Source organism: Lathamus discolor, chromosome 3, assembly GCF_037157495.1.
Source record: "Lathamus discolor isolate bLatDis1 chromosome 3, bLatDis1.hap1, whole genome shotgun sequence".
NCBI lineage: Eukaryota > Metazoa > Chordata > Aves > Psittaciformes > Psittacidae > Lathamus > Lathamus discolor.
In genome coordinates this window covers 119,070,439-119,093,127 of record NC_088886.1, presented here as the reverse complement: position 1 = coordinate 119,093,127, position 22,689 = coordinate 119,070,439, and the positions used below count along the sequence as shown (strand labels likewise).

General features: G+C 38.2%; 1 protein-coding gene across 2 annotated transcripts in view; it reads right to left on the bottom strand.

Annotated features, from left to right (window-relative positions):
- NCKAP5 (NCK associated protein 5) overlaps nt 1-22,689 on the bottom strand; it is a 405,798-nt gene that overhangs the window by 87,069 nt on the left and 296,040 nt on the right. For both annotated transcript variants that reach the window (XM_065671334.1, XM_065671333.1), the window contains 3 exons: nt 21,532-21,600; nt 15,472-15,510; nt 9,157-9,276 (listed from right to left, as the gene is read on the bottom strand). In XM_065671334.1, coding sequence (XP_065527406.1) covers nt 9,157-9,276; nt 15,472-15,510; nt 21,532-21,600 — 228 coding nt within the window. The remainder of the gene's footprint in view (nt 1-9,156; nt 9,277-15,471; nt 15,511-21,531; nt 21,601-22,689) is intronic.

Below are 22,689 nucleotides of genomic sequence, written 5' to 3'. Positions count from 1 at the left end.
GGTTTCCTTGACACATGCTTACTCTGAAAACCTGTTTTTGCTCTTCAGAAAAAAAAAAATATATATATTTCTTCAAAACTTAAAAATAAAAAATTACTGCTGTCCTCAGTCAAAATCATTCATAAAAGCTTCACTAAAGATCACTTGTGGCTTTCCTAAAGATTATTTGCTCATTTGATTTACTGTTTTTGGTATCACTTTAGCAATTTATCATGGGGATAATGGAAAAAGCTCATCTTAAATTTGCTATCTAAAAATATATATATTTAAATTGTATCACAAAATGGTCAAGGCCAGGTTGAAAGGGGCTCTGAGCAACCTGGTCTAGTGGGAGATACCCCTGTCCATGTCACGGGGGCTGGAACTAAATGATTTCTACGGTCCCTTCCAACACAAACCGTTGTACAATTCTATGATTCTGATGTGGAAAGCCTTTCAGTGCTCGTCTTGGGAACCTCTCAAGACTAGTTGAAGTACTTGGACATTAATTCTAGCAGTTGGGAGCAAATTTCTCTTAAAAGCATTATCATTCTCATCAGATCTATATTTCCAGTAAGTTTTAGTTTTCTTTTTGTTTGAGAGAAAATTGGTAGGAATTTAGGTACTGAAATAAGGGACAACAGTCTGACAAGAAAGAAAATAAAACACAAATTGTAAATGAAGGAGACCTATCAGGTCAGCTGATCTAACTCCCTCATAATAAAATACTGTTCTCCACTGAACCTCTAGCTGTTCTAACTGTTCTTTGTTTTTCTTTAGTTTTAAATGTTGTGAAGGATACTGCCCTACCTCTCCTCTTATATATCACACCACAGTATAGAAGAAAATTTTTTGTGATGTTATTTTGTCAGCCTGGATTAGGTTTAGATCCAGCAAATAATCTTAGCAAATATTTTATTTTAAGAATGAAAGTTTTACACTTTCCTTAGTAAGAAAAGAGCATCCCTGGATTCGCTGTGTTAGAGAATGGTGTCCTTCAGGGACAAGAAAAGCCATCTCAGCTACTTCACTCAAGGGATCTCACAAAGCTTCTTGGGCATCTACACACCATGGCTGTGATTTACACATGAGTGTAAGTCCCTGTGACTGGAGATGGCCTGTAGAGAGACACTGTGGCAGATGATATTCAATGATTCTCAGTGCTCTTCCAAACATCTGCCTATCTCAGGTCCTCCTTCCAGAGCTGGCTGGGCACCAGATATCCAGCCTAATTCCTCCAGGTATTATGTTGCTGCTGTTCATTCAGAACTAGGTCATATGGCTTAGGGAGATTAGATGAAATTTCTTTGGACGGGGGATGTTTCCTTTCCTTCTCTCATCACTGACTTTGGTCACCCGTGCATCTAATCAGTAGGTTTTCATGAATACTTGAATTCTGGATTGTTTTCTCAGCACATAACTGGAGCTGCAAACACAACAATTAAGAAATACGGTTTATAATGTATTATTACATGTTGATGATATAAACTGAGATGAAGTACAGATTCAAAGCTTTGTATTTCTGTCTTCTCAGGTATTATTGGTGAGTGAGGACATGACAGAAATAGAAAGCAGGTACCAGTTTACTGGGATAATGCAAGACTGAAAATTATGACAGCATCTTCACATGAAGAAATATTCCTTTAATTTGTTCTTGAAAAATCTTTAAGTGTTCTTTACTGGGCCACTCTCTAACCCTGTGTATCTCCTGAGATACACAGCAGTTCTGGTGTCCTCAACATGGGAAGGACATGGAACTGTTGGAACGAGTCCAGAGGAGGGCCACAGGGATGATGACGAAGCTCAAGCACCTCCTGTATGAAGACAAATTGAGAAAACTCAGGCTGTTCAGCCTGGAGAAGAGAAGAGAGACGGAGACGTCAGAGCAGCCTTCCAGTATCCAAAGGGGGCCTACAGGGATGCTGGGGAGGGACTTTTCATAAGGGACCGTAGTGACAGGACAAGGGGTAATGGGTTCAAACTTAAACAGGGAAAGTTCAGGTTAGATATAAGGAAGAAGTTCTTTACTGTGAGGGTGGTGAGGCACTGGGATGGGTTGCCCAAAGAAGCTGTGAATGCTCCATCCCTGTGGTGTTCAAGGCCAGGCTGGACAAAGCCTTGGGTGACATAGTTTAGTGTGTGTTGTCCCTGCCCATGGCAGGGGGGTTGGAACTAGATGATCTTGAGGTCCTTTTCCAACCCTAACTATGCTATGATTCTATGATTCTAAGTATTCTTATCATTTCACGCTGCTACAAGACTGGATGCTCTTTCCTGGGACAGGATCTTCATGACAGCAGTTGTGCACCTTTGGTAACCTTGAGCTAGAGAAAGCACTGCAGCAGGGCTGTGGTCTGAAATATTTTGAGAACTGAAAATGGTGTAAAAACCACAACCTCACTCCTTAGTAGGTGTTCTACTGGCAATGCAATTCTTGGATAAAGTTTAATGTACTAGTTTAAACTTAATATATGTCAAACCTGCTTTAGATTTATGCGATTACCTTTTTGTCTGTTGATAAAGTCCTTGAGATAGAGGTAGCTTTTAAGAAGTTTTCCACTACAGCTGAAACAATTAGCAGATCTGAGATTAATTTCTCCTTCAAGCCACCAGCCCCGATTTCTGAGAAAGTAAATATCACTACAGATACTGCCACACCTGATTTATATGTTTACTGAGAAGGAAAAGACAGTTTGTTCTGAAACTGGAACTTTTCAGAAGCTTTGCAGATGCGAGTACCCTGACAATCTGATGGATACAAAAGAACAAACGTGAAGTAAGAAAATAAGCAGGTCAACTGCAGGAGTTTCAAAACTTAAAATACAATTTGCTGATCTTGGTCTCAAGTCTGCCTGCTCTCTGAAGAGCCTGGAGGCACAAGGCAGGAGTAGTAGCTGGCTTCTGTGAGATGGGAATTATACTGCTGCTCAGCGTATAATGATCCAGTTATTGAAATACACTTTGGACTGCTGACAAACTGTTTTCTAATAGTATGTGAAGATCTTCAGCTTTAATTTCAAACCCTCAAATACCTACCTTCTGAAATACTTAAATATATAATCTATCTCATTGCTGTAAATGCAACTTCACTTTTAACCTCTGCATTCAGACATCATCATGCCTAATGACGTCTGAACCAGAGGTCAGACTCAGACTCTGAGGCTAGATATTCCATCTCCTTTTATCAGATTTTAGGGCAATTAATTGCCTTCTTTTTCTTCCCATATATTATAATGTCGCTGGTGCAATTCACTACTTCCTGCTAAGTTGTACAACAATTTCCATCCAAGTACATACAGCTGTACTCTGTCTTGTATGTCAGGACATAGTTGTCAGGTTATTAAAAAAGCTAATATCAATGCAGTCATAACAAAGTACTTATTATTTAAATTGACCTGAGAATTCAGTGGACTGTGCTGTAGCATTCTAGCAAAATTTTAGACATAAAATTGAACAACGTGGATGGTCCATGAGCACTAAATGAAACTAATCTAGCCAGAGAAACACACGAGAAAATAGATGCTTGAAGAGTCCTACCTGCTTTGCTCTTGGATTGATAAAGTAGAATTTTTACGATGGAAATAAAATGGCAATGAAAATATAGTTTAGGATCAGAGGCATTGTAAATCTTATGACTAGAAATACTATTTTATACTTTCTCAACTAGGAAAATTTGATTACTTATTTAATTAAATAAATCAACTCAATAAATGTTGCTACTTAGAATAATAGAATCATAGAATAGTTACAGCTCAAAAGGACCTTAAGATCATCTAATTCCAACCCCCCTGCCATGGGCAGACACACGTCACACTAAACCATGTCACCAAAGGCTCTGTCCAATCAGGCCTTGAACACCGACAGGGATGGAGCACTCACAACCTCCTGGGGCAACCACCCCTACAATAAAAAACTTTCTCCTTATATCCAATCTAAACTTCCCCTGTTTAAGTTTGAACCCATTACCCCTTGTCCTATCACTACAGTCCCTAATGAAGAGTCCCTCCCCAACACCCTTATAAGCCCCCTTCAGAAACTGGAAGGCTGCTATTAGGTCCCCACGCAGCCTTCTCTTCTCCAGGCTGAACAGCCCCAACTTTCTCAGCCTATCTTCATACGGGAGGTGCTCCAGTCCCCTGATCATCCTCGTGGCCCTCCTCTGGACTTGTTCCAATAGATCCATGTCCTTTTTATGTTGAGGACACCAGAACTGCACACAATACTCCAGGTGAGGTCTCACAAGAGCAGAGTAGAGGGGCAGGATCACCTCCTTCGACCTGCTGGTCATGCTGCTTTTAATGCAGCCCAGGATATGGTTGGCTTTCTGGGTTGCAAGCGCACACTGAAGCTGGCCCATGTTCATTTTCTCATCGACCAACATCGCCAAGTCCTTCTCCACAGGGCTGCTCTGAATCTCTTCTCTGCCCAGCCTGCAGCTGTGCCTGGGATTGATCTGACCCAGTGTAGGACCTTGCACTTGGCATGGTTAAACTTCATAAGGTTGGCATCAGCTCACTTCACAAGCATGTCAAGATCCCTCTGGATGGCATTCCTTCCCTCCAGCATATCAACCGAACCACACAGCTTGGTGTCATTGGCAAACTTGCTGAGGGCACACTCTATCCCACTGTCCAAATCAGTGACAAAGATGTTGAACAAGACCGGTCCCAATACCGATCCCTGAGGAACACCACTCATTACTGGTCTCCAAGTGGACATTGAGCCACTGACCACAACTATTTGCGTGTGGCCATCCAGCCAGTTCTTTATCCACTGAGTGGTCCACCTATCAAACTGATATCTCTCCAATTTAGAGACAAGGATGTTGTGTGGGACAATCGAATGCTTTTCACAAGTCCAGGTAGATGACATCAACTGCTCTACCCCTGTCCATCAGTTCCGTAGCCCCATCATAGAAGGCCACCAAATTGGTCAGGCAGGATTTCCCCTTAGTGAAGCCATGCCGGCTGTCACCAAGCACCTTGTTGTTTTTCATGTGCCTTAGCATGCCATCCAGGAGAATCTGCTCCAGGATTTTGCCAGGCGCAGAGGTGAGACTGACTGCTTTGTAGTTCCCTGGGTCATCCATTTTCCCCTTCTTGAAAATGGGGCGTATATTTCCCTTTTTCCAGTCATCAGGAATTTCACCTGACTGCCATGATTTTTCAAATATAATGGCCAGTGGCTTAGCAACATCGTTTGCCAGCTCCTTCAGGGCCTGTGGATGGATTTCATCAGGTCCCATGGAATTGTGTACATTCAGGTTCTTAAGATGGTCTCGAACCAGATCCTCTCCTACAGCGGGCCTAAGGTCTTCTTTACTTACCACTTTTTAACACCTATCACTAACGGTTCCTCACATGCCTTATAGAAAGTCTGCAACAATGGCTTTCTGGGTGAAAAGTCTAATCAAGATATCATCCATGGGAACAATTCAGCTAACAAACATGTTGAATTTATGTAAACAGAGATACAAAACATAAATTATGGTAATATCTATGAGAAGGCAAACCCTGACCCCTGTTATCATTAGTAACTTTTTACAAGTCATCATTGATGTAATAGGAGGATATTTAACATCAGAAACAGGTTCAATGTCATTAGTTATATTTTCAAATATGAGTAAAAAGAGGGCTAACAAGGAGAAGGATCTGTGAAAAGATCTGTCTTAAGACTGAGCAGTCGATACCCAACAACAAAACAAGTCTGCAAGATGCCAGAGCTAAGAAATGGAAGAGCACTGTAATTTGGTGATTTCAGTAAAGTTTCCCTGAAGAAAACAGTTCATCATTTAGGAAAAATGAAGCAAAGACAGAAATAAAGTGATATTGACATTTGCATTTAAAAATAATTCATAGCTGCTGTACATGGGCAAAGCAGAAGTGCTAAGTTTCATTTAAGACTTCTTACTCCTACTCTTGTATCTTCTCTTTGGATTTTCTTATCCCTTCAGCAACCGTCTGTATATCACCTCCACAGATTTCTCTCTTTACTTCCAATCGGTTTTGCTATACTCAAATTTAAATCTTTGTCTGTCTATTACTCCCAACTATTTCTCCTACTTGCAGATGAAATACAAGGTGGCTCACTGAAATGGAGCTCCCAGTTTTCTTTCCCAAACCCCTGTTGCTATGACAGGCAGAATTTAATCAATTTTTAGCAACCACATTCAAAAATGAAGGCTGCTTGGACAGAAGCTACTCTTCTGTGCTAGCTTTTAACTAAGACTATTGCTCTTCTTCAGATGGTGCTGAGACAGAAACACTTTTCCTAGGCTTCAGCTTTTTAAGAAAGCTGCTTCAGACAGAAGACTGCCTGAATTTTTTTTTTTTTTTTTTTTTTTTACAAAGAGGTGATCAGGTTCCTTATTTATCTACCCTAATACTGGCTCTGTAAATCACACACTTCAGCTAGAAAGAATGTCCCCAGAAAGATAGGGTAGCTCTTAAAATTGTCTACAGTATTAAAGAGGTGACAAAAAAAAAACCTCGAGTTATCTCTTTCTCCACCTTACATTTTGCAGAGACTGTATTACTTAATCTTTTCATGACGGAAGTGACATATCCTCTGCTTCACTCCCTACAAGCAGTAAGAGCACCAAAATTTCTAGTAGTAAAGAACTTACATAGAATCACAGAATAGTTAGGGTTGGAAAGGACCTTAGGATCATCTGCTTCCAACCCCCCTACCATGGGCAGGGACACCTCACACTAAACCGTGTCACCCAAGGCTCTGTCCAACCTGGCCTTGGACACTGCCAGGGATGGAGCATTTATCACTTTGGGGAAGCAGTTCCAGTGCCTCACCACCTTCACAGTGAAGAACTTCTTCCATATATGTAACCACAGCAATATACATAATCACAAGTCTCAAGAAAACACACATATTTCATTTAAAACACTATTAGACTCTTCAATTTCCTAAGTACTTAAAGTTCTTGTAAATGCATGAAAATGTAATACTTTAAATAATATTTTCACAGCAGCAGTCATGAACACCTTACCACATGTGTTTTCTTTGTTATCGTTTTAGGTTTTAAATTGGTAGTAATACGTTTTTCTTTTGAATTGTGTAAGAAGCATGAGTTAAAACAACACAGTGATATTGGTCTGGTACACAGGCCATTACCCTGCAGTCAAATTCAAAACACTGGTATCAATCTTTTCATTGAAAAAAGTGTGAATAATTTGATTCCTAAGAAGACAAATGAATCGTGTCATATTTGCTCAAAATCAAATATACAAAAAATACAAGTCTTCTAATGTCAATGACAGAACAATTCGATGGTAACAGGCAACCAAATCATGGAGTCGATATGCAGAAAAAGCAACTGGTATTATAATTTTTTTTTTAGCTTTCACCCTCTTCTACAGCATTCTTCAAAATCTGTAGTTGTACTGAGTGTGAATACTCCTAGGATGAGATCAGCATTAAATAAAATTGAACAGTACTGTATCAGACAGTACCAGAAAGGTGAAATTAACACCATGTGTCATGCCTGTCCCTCCTCCCAGTTAGCAGTATTTGCCCATTCACTTTGATTAGGGTCATGCTTTAACAGGAATGTCCTTAACCATATATTTAGTACTCTTCTGTAGAGCAACAGGTTAAAAAAAGTATTTAGCTATTGCTCTAAATCTGATACCTATGCATTTCCAAAAAGACATAATATAAACAGTGCTTCAAACCTATGCAGGCACACGACAGTATTTGCTTAATTTCAGCCCTAAGGGAACACCCTTCTTCAGATTTTATATCTCAGACTGCAAGATCACAGGCTATATACTATTTATTCAAGTCTGGAGTACAGTCAGAGGATAAACAAGATTCTAAAAACTCACAAATTTATCGGAGTTTTTTGTTCGTCTGGTTTTTGTTGGTTTGGGTTTTTGTCTGTTTGGTTTGGGGTTTTGTTTTGTTTTCCTTTTTTTTCTTTTCTTTTTTTTAATTACATATGAAGTGTTTTAACAGCTAGGGCAAGGCAGAAGCAATTAGAAGAGAGAAGGTCCTGATCTAGCAATACCTAAATCAACACAAAATAAACAGACAGAACAAGAACCTGAGCATAACACAAGAAAGAACCCAGATCCCTGTGATGGTAACCTGGCCGCACTCTGCCCAAGCTTCAGTTCTGCAGTATGCAAGTATAGCTGGTCACCACCTCCAGGATTCCCTTGCCTTTAAGCACCAGTTGGTAAGGAGACCATGTTTCCTCAATAAACATCATGAGCTGATGAGAGTTAACAGTCCTCAGCTGTATAGCAACAGTGCAAGGGTCAAATTTTATGTTGAGATACACATGCACGGCATCAGAGAATTTAGGTAAGATATACATACTTATTTAACATCACTTACCTATCTGACTCCTCCAAAATGAATGTTTTGGGGTTTTTTGGTTGTTGTTGTTAGTTTTTTTAAATAAGAAATAACATAGATTGCTAAACCCAGAATTTGTCATATTGTTAGAAACTTACAAAGTTTTTTAAAAAATCCTCATTTATTGTTTTAGCTCATGGTCAGGTTTGTTGGAACTTCTGCAAAGCAATTCTACTTCTACAAAAGGATGACAAAGTGATGGATGCATTCACAATAATGGACTTTGCCAAATGAAAAGAGATACTGAAACGTCTCTTATTCCAGAATGGCAAAGGAGTGGGAGATGGGTCAATTGGTTTCTCAGCTATATCCTTCCATAAAACATTTGGGAAAAAAAAAAATCACTCTGGGTCTGTGAAGATGTACTTAAGTCCTTGTAAGTAAGCTGAAACCAGGAAAGTAATACATATGGCAAAAGTTAAATAAATGGGCTGTCTTCTCACAGGAAATTACACTGCTCACCATCAAACTGAATGTTAAAGAATCAGAGCTTCTCCCCTACAGAGGGATAATGAACCCATATAATTCCATTTATCATAGTGAAAAAACACCTAAAAAGTAAGTTACTTTGCAGGTGTGCTCCTCTCCACATTTGCATCTAATATGCAGTCATAGCTTACTGTTGTACACTTTCAGTTTCAGTGGTATCAGATTACAGATAACAGATATTCTTCTAAAATATTAAATCTATCAACTGTCATTTCCTGCTTACTGACATAACCTTAAAATGAAGAAAAATATTTTATAATTGTAAGAAATACAAAGCTCATAGCTTGCTTTCTGCAAACTGCCATCTCCTACCTGAAGAAGGAGGTCAGAAGCTGGTTTGACTTTCTGCTGGAAAAGCACACTTAATGTTTGATTCTGTTGTTCCAAATCAAAAACTCTCATTTTCAGCTTTATACATTCCTCCCTCAAATCCTGTGGCAGAAGGGAAAATAGGATTTTAGAAAGCAGGTAACAGAAGCATTTACAAAGCTCTAACTAATGCCAGATGCTAAGCAGAAATACACTTAAAATAGTATGAATCAGAAAAAATGTCCTACTTCATTTTCTCTGGTCGTTTGATCATCATGGGATAAGATTAAAAAAATCTTGTAATGAGAAACAGTAGTTACCTGACGCATCCATTTGGAGTTTTCTGTTAGTATAAAAAGTGACTTTGCTAGCAATATGTTTCATTTTGCAGCCAACGCAAAGCAGAAAGCAGCAATTAAGATATGAATATTGTAATAAAGCACAAGCTAAGGAAAAAAGTGTAAACTATACCAAACCAGGAAGAAGTTCAAAGTGATACTGTGCCTTCAAGGTATTCTTCAGAAGTCTGATCCCCTGGAATAACACAGTCAGCATTGCTGGGTGGCATATTGTGTATGGTCTGTTTCTTCCCCACTGTAACTTGTCACAGTAGAGCTACACTGTAGGCCATAGTAAGATGTTTACGCACCAGACACGTGTGGCAATATGATCCTGTCTGAGATTTCCAACATGAGGTACCAAAAAAATCTTAAAATAGGCCATTAGAGAGTCTCTGAGTGTTAAGGTGCAGGACATTACTCTCAAAACTGAAAGATGCAGGTCTTTTAGCATCATCATGAGCAAGCCACTAATGGTTTCTGGGTACAGCAAATCTATCTATCTATCTATCTATCTATCTATCTATCTATCTATCTATCTATCTATCTATCTATCTATCTATCTATTTATCTATCTATCTATCTATCTATCTATCTATCTATCTATCCATCCATCCATCTACCTACCTGTCTACCTGTCTACCTGCCTACCTTCAATGTAAGACCTGCTTTTCCTAGCCAGTTGAAGGAATTCACACTTCTATCAGAAAGATGATTTTGGAGAGAGGATTTTAGTCAGTTTGTGTAGTTGTCCGTTTTTAGGTGTGAGAGCTTCACAAATCAGAAAAAGCAATCTCCTTAGAGAGTTTACATACAAAAGTAAAAAAAAGGTGTGGCCATACCCAGCTTTATTGAAAAAAAAAATTAAAAAATTAAAAAAAATCTTCCAAATACTTCCCCATATTAATTTAAATTTAGGACAGTTGCTGCCTTTTGGTATTACGTAGTTGGTAATACTTTCCAGCACATGAAGGTGGAGAAACAAGCCTCTGGATCCCCACGTGCTGTTCTGTCAATACTACTATCAGCATTATGACCTGGCTTTAAGAGAAAACAACTCAGAGGAGGAAATCATAGTCAGATGCAGCTTAAATTCTTGCCTACAGTTCTTCTGGTCTCTGCTCTAACCAGCACTGAGGTTGTAAGAGGTGAAAACACAACAAAATAAGCTTGAGACTTTCAGAAAATTGTAAACATCTTTTTATGCATATAGTATGTATCAGATTTTATGATGCTACTGGATGAATGCAGTTATGTTCTCTTGATAGTTTCTTAATATTTGTTTTAGGTAGCAGCCAAGTGGCTATTCAAGTAAAATTGCTAGAGCCTTCCAACATGACCCCCCAAAAAACTTGGGTTTAATGTTTTGTAAAGCCCAAAAGCTTTGATGTCTGTCATTGAGACCTCTTATCTCTGGCCTTGCACAAGGTAATCTCTATTAGGAAACTGCAAGCATCAAGACCCAGCATTATCTCCCTTTCACAAATAATCAGGGAATTTAAAACAGAGCCTTAGCTGTTACAACCATGTTTAACATTTAAACACTACCAAGAGCACTGAGAAGGAAAAATTATTCACAGAAACTAAAAATGTATAAAAAAATTAAATCTTAGCAATGCCTCTGCTCAAAACTTTCCCATCTTGCAGTTTTAGAACCGTAAGATCTATGTTTCAAACTTTAGACTTTCTGTAAAAAGTGAAACATAAGATAGTAGATTACCCACCCAGATGCTATAAACTGTGCCAATGGTAATGCCACATATAGCCCAGAGGAGAAATAAGGGACATAAAGGCAGCAGCATTCCGGTAACATAAACTCTGAGTTTAGAATTCTGAAGTCCTAAAATTACCAATTAATGCAACTACCAAATGCCTGAAGCATAGAATTCCTCCCCTGTGGGCAAAACAACCAGCTATTTAAGATAGTAATCTCCCAGATATCTAAGGTATTCCTATGGTCTCACTACAGTAATACTCGAGCATCTCTCTATGCTTCCTTTTTCTCGAGTATGAGACTCACTTTTCTCCAAATCGCGATTCAATGCCCTCATTAGAGGTTCCAGAAACACACTGCTCTTCCTCTGAAGTTGCTTCTTCTAAGACTTAATTAACGTCTTTTTTATTTCATTAATGAAAATGAAGAAGAAATAACTTTCATACAGAAACCAGAGTAAGAAAGTATTCTCTGGAATATACTCCTGTGGAGGAGGGTAATATGCAAAGAACAGATACACAGATCACAAAACAAATTCATTAAGTGGAATAACTCAAATTTCAAACTGCTGATCCAGGTCTTACATGGGGGGAGAGAGGAAATTAAAAATTCGTTTCCAGGACTCCCAATATCTCATGATGTAAGAAGTCTTTGGGTGGAAGGAGAAAGAATGGATACTTCCAGTAAGTATCAGAGCACGCAGGTTTCCCTGAAATAATTTTATTGGGTTTCTGACTTCTTAAACTTTCTAGAGATAAAATTTTCTATTAGTAAGTGGCAGAAAATCTATACAGTTTTGTTATGTAGAATTGTGCAATTTTGCTGTGTGGCCAATTCAGCACAAATCTCAATTAAATACAGTTTTTTCATAGCCACAGTAAAATAAAAAAAAAAAAAAAGAAAAAAAAAAGCCTCTCATATAGGAGAAATTTTATATATATTGTAACAAATTATATACTTGAAGAGTGCACATTTAAGAATGTAATTCCATTTCAAGGTTTCAGTGACATTGATAAATCACTCAAGCTTTGCTCACTCAATTTGTGTCACCAGAATCTCTCAGTGGAATCACAGTCTTTCCACATACTGGCGAGTACACAGGGCTTTATTCATTACATTACAGCATTTACTTAATTTAAACAAAAACTAGTCCTTGAGGGACAATTTCAAATTCACAGCAAAGCCTACGCAGTACCCGTTACTGTACAAAATCACTCTTCTCCATTTTCTGAAAGCTCTCAGCTTTTCTTCATGTCTCACTATGCCCCAGAGGTGTGTTATCTCACTGTGGCATGACTGGCTCTGTCTTACTGCTTAGCTGTGCAACGGTAGATTTATCTGTTTACTACTTACTACTTGGATTCTGGTATCTAGCTATTTGGGACTGGTCTGAGGACTCCAATTTCCTTTTCATTGTATGCTATTGTGTTTCTGTCTTTTCTTATAAAAGGACTTGTACGAATGGTGTCAGGAGCATGCTAACAGTTAATATTCATTAGCATTTAGAAAAGTACCCTCTTTCCTCTTTCTATGGATATTAAATTAGCTGTTATTACTCAGTAATGGGTAAGCAGCTGTTAAATCCCATCAATACTAAGTAAATCACTTTATTAAATGTATTCAAATCTGTTTTTATTGTATCCGTATGAACTCCCTGGTTCCTATGGGTTTGGGAGGATTCATTACTGAGAAACTATGTAGTCATCAAAATGTCTGACACCTTTGTGAAGGGACTCAGGAAGCTGCTCCCTTCATTTGGAAAACAACCATAATATTCCCAAACTAGAGATTAATATATAGAGATTAACCCTCTGGTAAACATTTAATCATGTATGGTTTTATATTACAAAATGAGGATGAGGTTTTTATGTGTATTAACATGAGAAAACACTTCCATTTAAGCTGAACTGAAACACAGATCTAGGAGTTTTTTAAAAATAGCTGAAGTTACGTTTCTAAAAGGCATTACAGCAATAGCTCTGCAGACTGCAGTCCTCTGATGATACAGAGACCATACAGCATGTGTGTATACAGAGTACAGAAGAGTAATACAGCACAGACAGCAACAGTGAAAGCTTCCCCATGTGTTGTGGTTTGCACAAATCACCTCCAAGCTACAGTACTTCCAATTCCTGTACGGCAATATCCCCTCTCTAGACTAAAAGGCTTTGTTGTGCAGCAGAAAAACCCATGGGATTAAAAAATTATACTTTCAACCCTGACCTGTGCTAGCAGCTGTGTGGCTGTTTTGTGGCCACAGCTGTCACGTGAAGAGATTTAGGGAACATTATTACTTCTGGATTCCTGATGCTAGCTTGGGCCATAGGAATTTATTATCTATATAATGGGCAACTATATCCTCCAGAGTCTTGCATCACTCACCTACAGGTTACTTAGACATCTCTGTGTTCAGGGCAGGATACCTAAGAGCAGACCTAACAGGGCCAGAACATCTCCCTGAGCATCTTTTAATCTATACAGAATGTCAGAAAATTGATTCACAAAAAGCTGCCCAGTAAGGGCTTTAGAAGGGCCTTCTCCCTGATTTGTAGATGGCCTAATGCAACCTTCTGCACCTATTTACCATTCACTTAGGTGCAGATGGTTATAGATGCAGATGTTTGTCTATTCTGCTGTCAGCGCACACTCCCCAAATTTAGGAGTTTAGTTGGCAGAGTTCAAGGTCATCTTGTTCAGGTCTGAGCCAATCAGCAGCCACCTTACAGCTACACTTGCACCCAGCCTCCTGTCTGCTTGATCCTGAGCTGCATCTTGATCCCTGGGCTTGGCTTTGCCCAGTGGACCTGCCTCCTCCCTATGGACTTCCCCAGCATACACAGCACTGAGGCCTGACCCTGACAGTTGGTGCTCAGCTTCCTGCCTCCCCTGCTGTCACCCTCAGTCCCTGCTCGTCCCTTTTGTGGGGGGCATTCCGCATGATGCTCCTCTGTTCTAAATGGTGTCTACAGTGGAGGCTTTTGAGCCCATCCTCAAAATCTATTTGCATCTAGAAGGCTTTTGGGCATATAGCAGATGTCTTTTATTATTTTGACTTGGTGTTTCTTGCTGCATTTTAAGAACATTATTTCTTGTCCTGTCATTCAGTGCAGACAAAACAATTTATACTCTTCTTTGCACTATCTGTACTAAAAGATTGTATTTATGTCTCTCTCAGACTTGTCTTTTTAAAGCTAAATGATCCAAAGCATTATTAAGAATGCCATATTCATCAAGTGGTCTAGATCTCACAAAGGATATTTCATGAATATTGCAAGGTTCATAGCTTATTATTACAGATCTTTATGAGATTTTGTTTGTCTCCCCCACCTCCTCCTCTCAAATGAAATCATGGAATCATGTTCAACTCAAAGAGCACTTTTTTGTAGAATTGTCCTACCAGTCACTCCCTCCCCTCTGTGGGCAGCTGATCATTTGTTTTACTTGCTTTGCTCCCTGTTTCATTTCATCTTTTTTTTTTTTTTTTTCCCAGATCACTTCTTCATTTTAGGAAGTTAAATTTTAATTTTACTCCTCCCAATAGGTTCTAGGTGAAACAACTGTACTTCATATCCAACCATGTGGAGTGTGAACGGAAACTTCAGACATGACTTGATCCAGAACAGACCTTTAGAGAAGGCAGAGTGGCATCTTTTCATTCTGCCAGGTTTGCAATCACCCTACAAGAGTTTTGCCTGTGTAGTACTTCCTTTGTTTTGCCAGGAGAATGGAGCAGGAGGACATCAAAAGGTTTTCTAAAACTAAATGCACGTTCTCTGTTGCTGGTCACTGGCCCACAAGTAGAGTAGCTGAATCCCCATTCTACTCACAGAGCCTTCTCTTTCACTCAGGGAAGCACATGCCCACACTGGGAAGTCTTTCCTTCCACTGAATGTAAGTGAGCAACGCCAGCTGTTGACATGCACTGTAATTTGTTTGTTGGACATTCCACAGGAATGGACTGTGGGAATGACGTAACTCATTACGGATAAGGAATGGAAAAATCACCACCTGGAGGAAGAATTTTCAGATGCTATCGTGTCAATACAGATAAACAATAGCTAAGATTGTAAGATATACAGTCTTACGGGTATTTATTCACTTGGATTACAAAAAACTTTACTTTGCGTATGACATGTGGCAGCCTTGGTAATTAAATGTGTGAACATAGTTTAAAAAAACGTATGCTATACAAGAATATATCTCTCAAATGAAAAATGAACATCTGTGAGATTTAAGTTATGCCACAATACCCAAACCACAACTTACCTTTTGAGTAAGCAGAGCCTGAACAACCTGATTAGCTACCTGAAATAAATAAATAAAATGGTTTAAGTATGTTATTGTGTGTGTTTATGCACAGCAATACCTTCTTTTGTGGCTTTACACTCCGCTTTCTATCTACAACCACGATCACTATCTAAACCATACTGTTATTTACTAGTATTTTCATCAGATAATACTAGTAGGAATACATGAAATACACATCAACTACTTCTGTGCTAGTCCTCATTATAAACAAACATGTATCAATTGCAGTATGACACGATGGACATTTGGTTAACTTATCTCACCTTTGGACTTTCACAGTTGAATGTGCAGCTGGTGTGCATCAGCATGGATTGACTGTATTCACTAGAGCTGATTTTTACCAGCTGAGGATGGAGTTCTGAATGTTTTCATGAAGTTTAATTGTTTCTTGATTCAATATTGACAAAATGGTACATCTACCATGACAAGCAGAAACCACGAAGTGCTACTGAAAATTAAAGTACCTACTGCCATCAGAATGTGGTTGGAAGGAATTCACACCACATAGAATAATTGACTTGTATGAGATTACATACCATTGATTAGTACAACTATATATTCAACAGGGAATTCTGAAGTTATTTATTTTATACATCCTTTCTAATTTATATTTACTAGCAAGCATGGGGACAGGAAAGAGGAAGAAGGAGGGACAGAAACGGACTGAGAAAAGATTTTCTGTTGATGATGTCTAACTTGTATGTTACCTTTCTAAAGTAATTTAAAACTACATATGCATGTTATCAGACAACATGTTTGCTTATATTTATGACCTTGCATTTAGGCAGAGTCACTAGAGTTCTCACTATGTGCAAAAATATTTATGATTTATGGTTTGGTTTTGGCTTTCAGAAATTAAAGCATATGTAGATGTCACCAAGCCTGCATTGATTCTTCTTACTCTTGGCAAATTAAAGAAAAAACCCACACCGCTGATGTTCTGAGTTCTGAGGAAAGAACTGAAGCTAATTCATTTCTGTAAATAATTCAATGTTGTTAGATCCCAAAAGTAAATTTGATTCATACTCTCATAAAATTGCCTGGTATCAATTTTCTTCTCTAAACTGGTCCCTAACTTAAGGCAGCCCGTGGAACAATGGTCCCATAAAATAGCTCTATACATGATTTAACAGAAGACACAGACTAATATTAGAACAGTAATAACTAACAGAAGTAAACATGTTCCAGTTTTGAAAAACCATATGCCTTGCCCTATAGGCTTTCAGGATCTACATCTGACAGTATTCCTTCTGGCATGTACTTTTAATGTCTGTTTGCTCTACCTGAAAATTGAACAGACCATATTGAATACATTATTTTTTTTTACTTTCTGACATGGAGTTACTTTACCAAGGAAGAACTAAAAGGTTCTTTGAAGTGTGTACTAGTCACTCACAACAGAATAGCTTACAAAATTACTCCTTATAGCTTTATATATTGCACAGAGGAGTGTAAATGGCATAATCTTCCAAATGGGAAAATCTGAACTTGCCGATGCATATGTGACCAATTTTCCAGCTTTAAGTGTGTGAAGTTATATGTCTAAATGGAAGTACATGCCAGTGATCCGTAGCTCCCATAGATCTCAATAGGAGAGGTATGCAACTAGTTTCTTTATAAAATGAGGTTATTTTATTCTAGTGCCTAGCAACTTCGGAAACCACTCAACTACATTTTCAGGTCTGTATTCTTGGTTTTCAGCAGGAACAGATGTGGGAAGCCTTCAGTGAAATGTTCTGTAGTTACTAAGATTAATTTAGCAGTTAGAAAGTGGAATAATATCTACTTCATTTTTACTTACACATATTAAGAGACACCGCAGATATGAGGGAACAACATAAACCAGCACTACAAAACTGATAGTCACAACTACCAAAAACAGAGGGAACTGAGACCACTGGTGGCAGAGGGACTGAGTTCTGAGATGCAGAATATGTGAAACTCCCACTGATCTAAGGCAGAAGTGTAGCTCAATCCTTGTAAAAAGAAGGCTGTAAAACGACTTGACCTGTGATTCATGCACTTAAGGCAAAACAGGAAACAGGATAGAGATGGCTGTTTCTTTAGTCTGCTGTTATGTAGGAGATGGCACCGCTTGCCTTCACATTGCCTGCCTTTCTTTCCTAATAGCCAAGATCTTAACGTGAGGTTTCCTTTTGTGGACTGCAATGAAAGAAAAGAACCACCTTCACTTTTTCCTTACACAGCTATGTTTACATATGTATGTTATAAAGTGGTCTTAATAGCAAAGGTATAGAAGAATGAATCAGAGACCCTAGTGTATCATATATTACACCTTTAACAAGTATTGACATTCTACATAACTGCCTTTAATGTATGGTTTCATATGCACAAATACATTTCAAGTGTACTAAAATGATGTTTTATATTTTATTCGAATCTCAAATCTTAGAAATACAATGCCTTTATTTTTTTTATTAGCTAATTCTTAAAATATCAGAAAAAAAAATCACCTACCCTAAGTGGCATAATTTCCTGCATGTAAGTATGGTGAAGCTTGACAGAAATCTCAGCTGGCACAGTGATGTGAATAAACATGGTATTACCACTTACCAGTAAACTCACAGCTGAATTCCAGGGTAGGAAACTAGGATTAAGCATGTTAACCTGAAACCCCAAATGTACAAGAAGACGATCCTGGGGTTTGTATTAAATTTTTCAGAGACAGAAAGATACATTTATGAAGTACTTCTGAAATTAAATGAGCTCTTTTCTTATTTATCAAGTACTAGAACATTTCAATGACACCTTCCTCCAGATACTGCTCTGAAGTTGTTTATATGTACATCTCAGAGATGAACAATTACTTTAAAAATCAGTGAATATTTATTAAAATTCATAAAGCACTCACTTCAGCTTGGCCCATATTCTTTTCAGATTTAACCTCTATGAACAGTTGAATTTCATTGAATTTTACCAAGAAAATGATTACAGAGCATGCATTTTTAAGTCACAGGTGCAAGCATTCATACAATATTAAATGTAGGACATAATAGGAATGAAAAGAACTATGTAAAATAATTGGTGATAAAAAAAATAGGAAAAAATAATGGCAGGCATAGCTTTAAAGTCTCAGCTGTGGTATCTTTTCGTCACACATAGACAGAAAAACCATGATGGTTATTTATACTTCCTTCATATATAGCTTAATGTCCACCAACACCTCAGCAGAAAGCACACTGTGCATAGCAACTGTCCTTATCACATTGCTGTAGAGGCCTGAGGGACCAAGCAGGATCACTTACTGGCAGGGTGACCAGGTTAAATGATGCTTGCAATGCCCTGAGCACAGTTTGCCTGTGCTTAGGGGAGAGCAGCTGCAATCTGAGGATGCTGAATGATGAGTGAAAGATGGCAGCATTCTTTCAGCAGTTATCAAATGATGTTTCCAGCCTTCATTACCTCAAGGGTCTGTCAAACATCCCAAATATGTAACCAGCCGGAACAGCTGGGCATGAGCTTTGTAGCTCCTTGTGTATCAGTCTGGAAGAAGTTCAATGCACTTAAAACCAAGACTTCAAAGGCAAAATTAAAATAATTATTGTAATCTTCTGGTGGCAGGCTTAGCTGTCTCAGGTTTGGGTGTGATCAGAGCCTTGTGTTCTCAGTAACATCTGTGTTCCTCCACTTAACATGCATCTGGTCTCCCTGGGACAAAATGGCGCTGTAGCACAAACAGATACATAGCTGTAGAGAACACATCTGCTCCTAAAACTGCTGAAGTCCTGAAGCACAAACCAGAGAAGGTCTGAAGAGGTTTTCACCTTCAAGAAGTAGGGATTGTGTAAGGTGACTTATGAACAGAGGAAGCATCAGACTTAAAGTCTTAAAGGAAAGAAAATTTTAAGCGGCTTTTTTTTTTCTTTTTCTTCCATGAAAATGTTTATGGAAAGCATTTTATCTGCTTAACATCTCCAGTAAGAACCCCGGTTTGGAAAGGACTTTGTCATACACAGTCTATCCTGAGAAGACTCTGGTTGAAAGTGAAGGCTCTCACAATCACTGACTGAGTTATTCACCAATTACATCTCTCCTATTCTCCTTATTGTTAGTATAATGAAGTAGGATGAGAACGTGTGATTTCTTGTAGTGTTCCACCAAAGGAAGGTGCTCAGATGGGTCCTAACCTGGGACTCCTGCAGAACTTGCAATTATCAAATACGTTTTTGTTGCCTGAGTCACTGGCAACACCTCAGTCATCAGAAAGGATTAGGTTCAAGTTTGTGTCAGCTAAACCAATCTTGATTACAGTGCCACTGCCAACACATTGTGGGGGCTGAAAGGGGAAACAGAAGAAAAAAGTGATACCAAGCCATGGGGAAGGACAAGAGAGGTCACTGCAAAACAGATGGAAGACAAAAAAAAAAAAAAAAAAAAAAGGAAGAAAATAAGTAAACAAAAAATAAAGCAGGGAAGAACAAAACCACAGGTGATTCAAAGCACTTTGTCAAGTTGACACAGCAGAAGATGGATACAGCTGTGATAATACAGAAGAACTGAAAACAGCCAACCTAATGGTGAAGATAATAAAGCCCAGAGCATAGTCCAATATAATTATTTGCAAAAAATAATTAACACAACCCTGGTTCAAAAATCCAGCATGTTACTGCAAACACAATTCCCCCCTATATTTTTTGTCTTTATAATGTGTTTTGCTGAATGGACACTTACAGTTCTTTACTAATTTCCAAAATTAATTATGTAGGCAGATTTTGTCCTAGACAATCAGAAAATCATTTTAAGTTACACTCTGTAATTTAAACTAAAGTTAGCAATTATATGGTAATTTTATCCCTATCACCAAGATATCCAAATACCATTCACTGAATGCACTGAATGCAGTGACTCATGCCAATGCAGACCAAGGCTCTGCTGGCATCCCAATGCCACAGAAGACGCAGGGCACAACCTCATAGGCAAGTCTATCTGCAAGTCTTTTACTCCAGCTCCCTCATAAAAGTATGTTATAGTGGCAAAAGTGTAGATTTGCTGACGAAAATCTGCACTAAATTGAAGGCTTCTTATACTAGGGCTGTATTGCTCATCATGCCAGTAGCACTTCATCAAATGCTAATCAAAAATTTAGAAAGCTGGTATGCAGACATGAACTGTCATCTGCTATGTGTGGTTTGCACACTCGTGCACTCTTTTCTCAAATGTACAGGTGAGAAAATGGTGTAGTTTTTTGTTTGTGGTTGTTTTGGGGTTTGTGTGCTAGCTAACTCCTTATGCTACTATGCATTCTTAGTACGGAATGGGTAAATGATTTCTACTAAGCAACTCTTTGAACTACTCAAAGTTTTAAAACTATCTTAAGATCTTGCATATGCTGAAGAGCCTTTTTCAGGATAAACAGGAGGAACAAGTAAACATCAATTTATACATGGAGAAAGCTGCATGGAATAAGAGATACTAGACGTTTCTGGAATTGTAAGCATTGCTGGAGTGCATGGACAGTAACCGATGGGTGAATTATATTGTAGCTGTAACTGGAAGGTCTGATGAGAAGCTGAGATTCGTAGGAGAAATAAGCCAATGGCTAGAAAACAAACAAACCCAACACAGAAAGCTGTGTATGTAACCCTCACAGGGAGCTGAGAGACTTAATTCCCTGTTTACAAAATACATTACATAGCAAAGCTGGGGGAATTTTAACGGAAGCAGCCAATGCCACTTGTCTTCTACTCTACAGGAAAGGACTACACAACACTTAGTAGCCAAATTCACTTTTTCTCCTCCTAATAAAAGCAAACCAGTTCCAAATATTGGTCACAGGGATTCACCTTTCCAGTGAGAAGGTGTGGTCAAACTAGGATTTACAGTAGAGGTCATGGAGAACAGTGCCTACAACTGCCAGACACACATGATTGGAATTAATTAGAATGAGGTAATAATAGACAATTGCAGAACAATGTCAACCTTGTAAGAGAGGGTGAGATTCATTTCTATTAATTTAATTATAGTACCAGGTAAGAACAATCTTTTTATCTACCTTACCTCATCAAGACATCTTTCATATTGTTCTCTCTGATTTTCATTTTCCAGAGCCAGCGCTGAATTCTCTGCCTACAGTAAAATGGAATGAATAAACAAATGTATAAATTAATCAAAGGGTGTCTTGTACTACGTGACAATACATAAAAATTCTCAGGGTGCTTACTTTGTGTATTTTTTCCTGATGCAGAATAAAAAGCACCATACAATTCAGTTTGCTACAAGCTGGTATTTTGAGTGAAAACAGAAGTGACATTCATTTATGGGATTATTCACACCATGCATTACCATTTATAACAATATCAGAACAGATATTCCACATATGTCCACAATCTCATCTTGCCAGGTACAACAGAGTTGGCAATGAAACATTAAAAAAGTTATTGGTATGTCTTTTCTCCCTCCCCCTTTCTGTTTAAAGTGAACTTGATATCTGAGAAAGCCACTTGGAAAGAGAGGCAGCTACTACCAAAAGGAAACAAAAGGCAGTATGAAAGATGTGTCAGCTCTTTATAAACCTGGTTTCCGCAGCTGGTAACTCCAGAGGCACTGCTCATGCTACAACTAATTGGCAAATTACATCCTTTAACTAAACCAGATAAATTCATTAATCTTTACTTAAAAAGCTATTCCTATCATTTCAAGAGAGAGGTATTTTACTACATCTAAATGCAATCTTAAAGTCAGTCACATACGTCAGTTTAAATATGATAGTTTCCTGTATAGTAGTGCCTTTCATCGATCTTTGATTTCCATTGCACTCATTTTTGCATAGTGCAAATCTCAAAATGGCACAATCTGGTATGTAAATTTCAGTAAATCAACGTATTCTTCTACATATTATGACTTGACTTTAGGAGTTCTTACAGTACTGAAAAAGAAAAATCTCTAAAGTGAGCTGTATACAGTTGCATTAGGACAAGTTTCAACTAGTCTCTTAAAGACTGAGAAACTAAAACAATATATAAAAATCTATGAGCTAAAAACTGGCTCTAGAAACCTCTCTGCCTCCCATGCATAACTTCACATCACGTAACCATAACACCAAAATCAATGCATTCACATAATTACAGCTATTATACAATTTACGCTACTTGCTTCACCTTAACCTTCTGTCAATCCATAAAAGCTAAATAAATGCTGTTTCAAAAGAATTGTGGT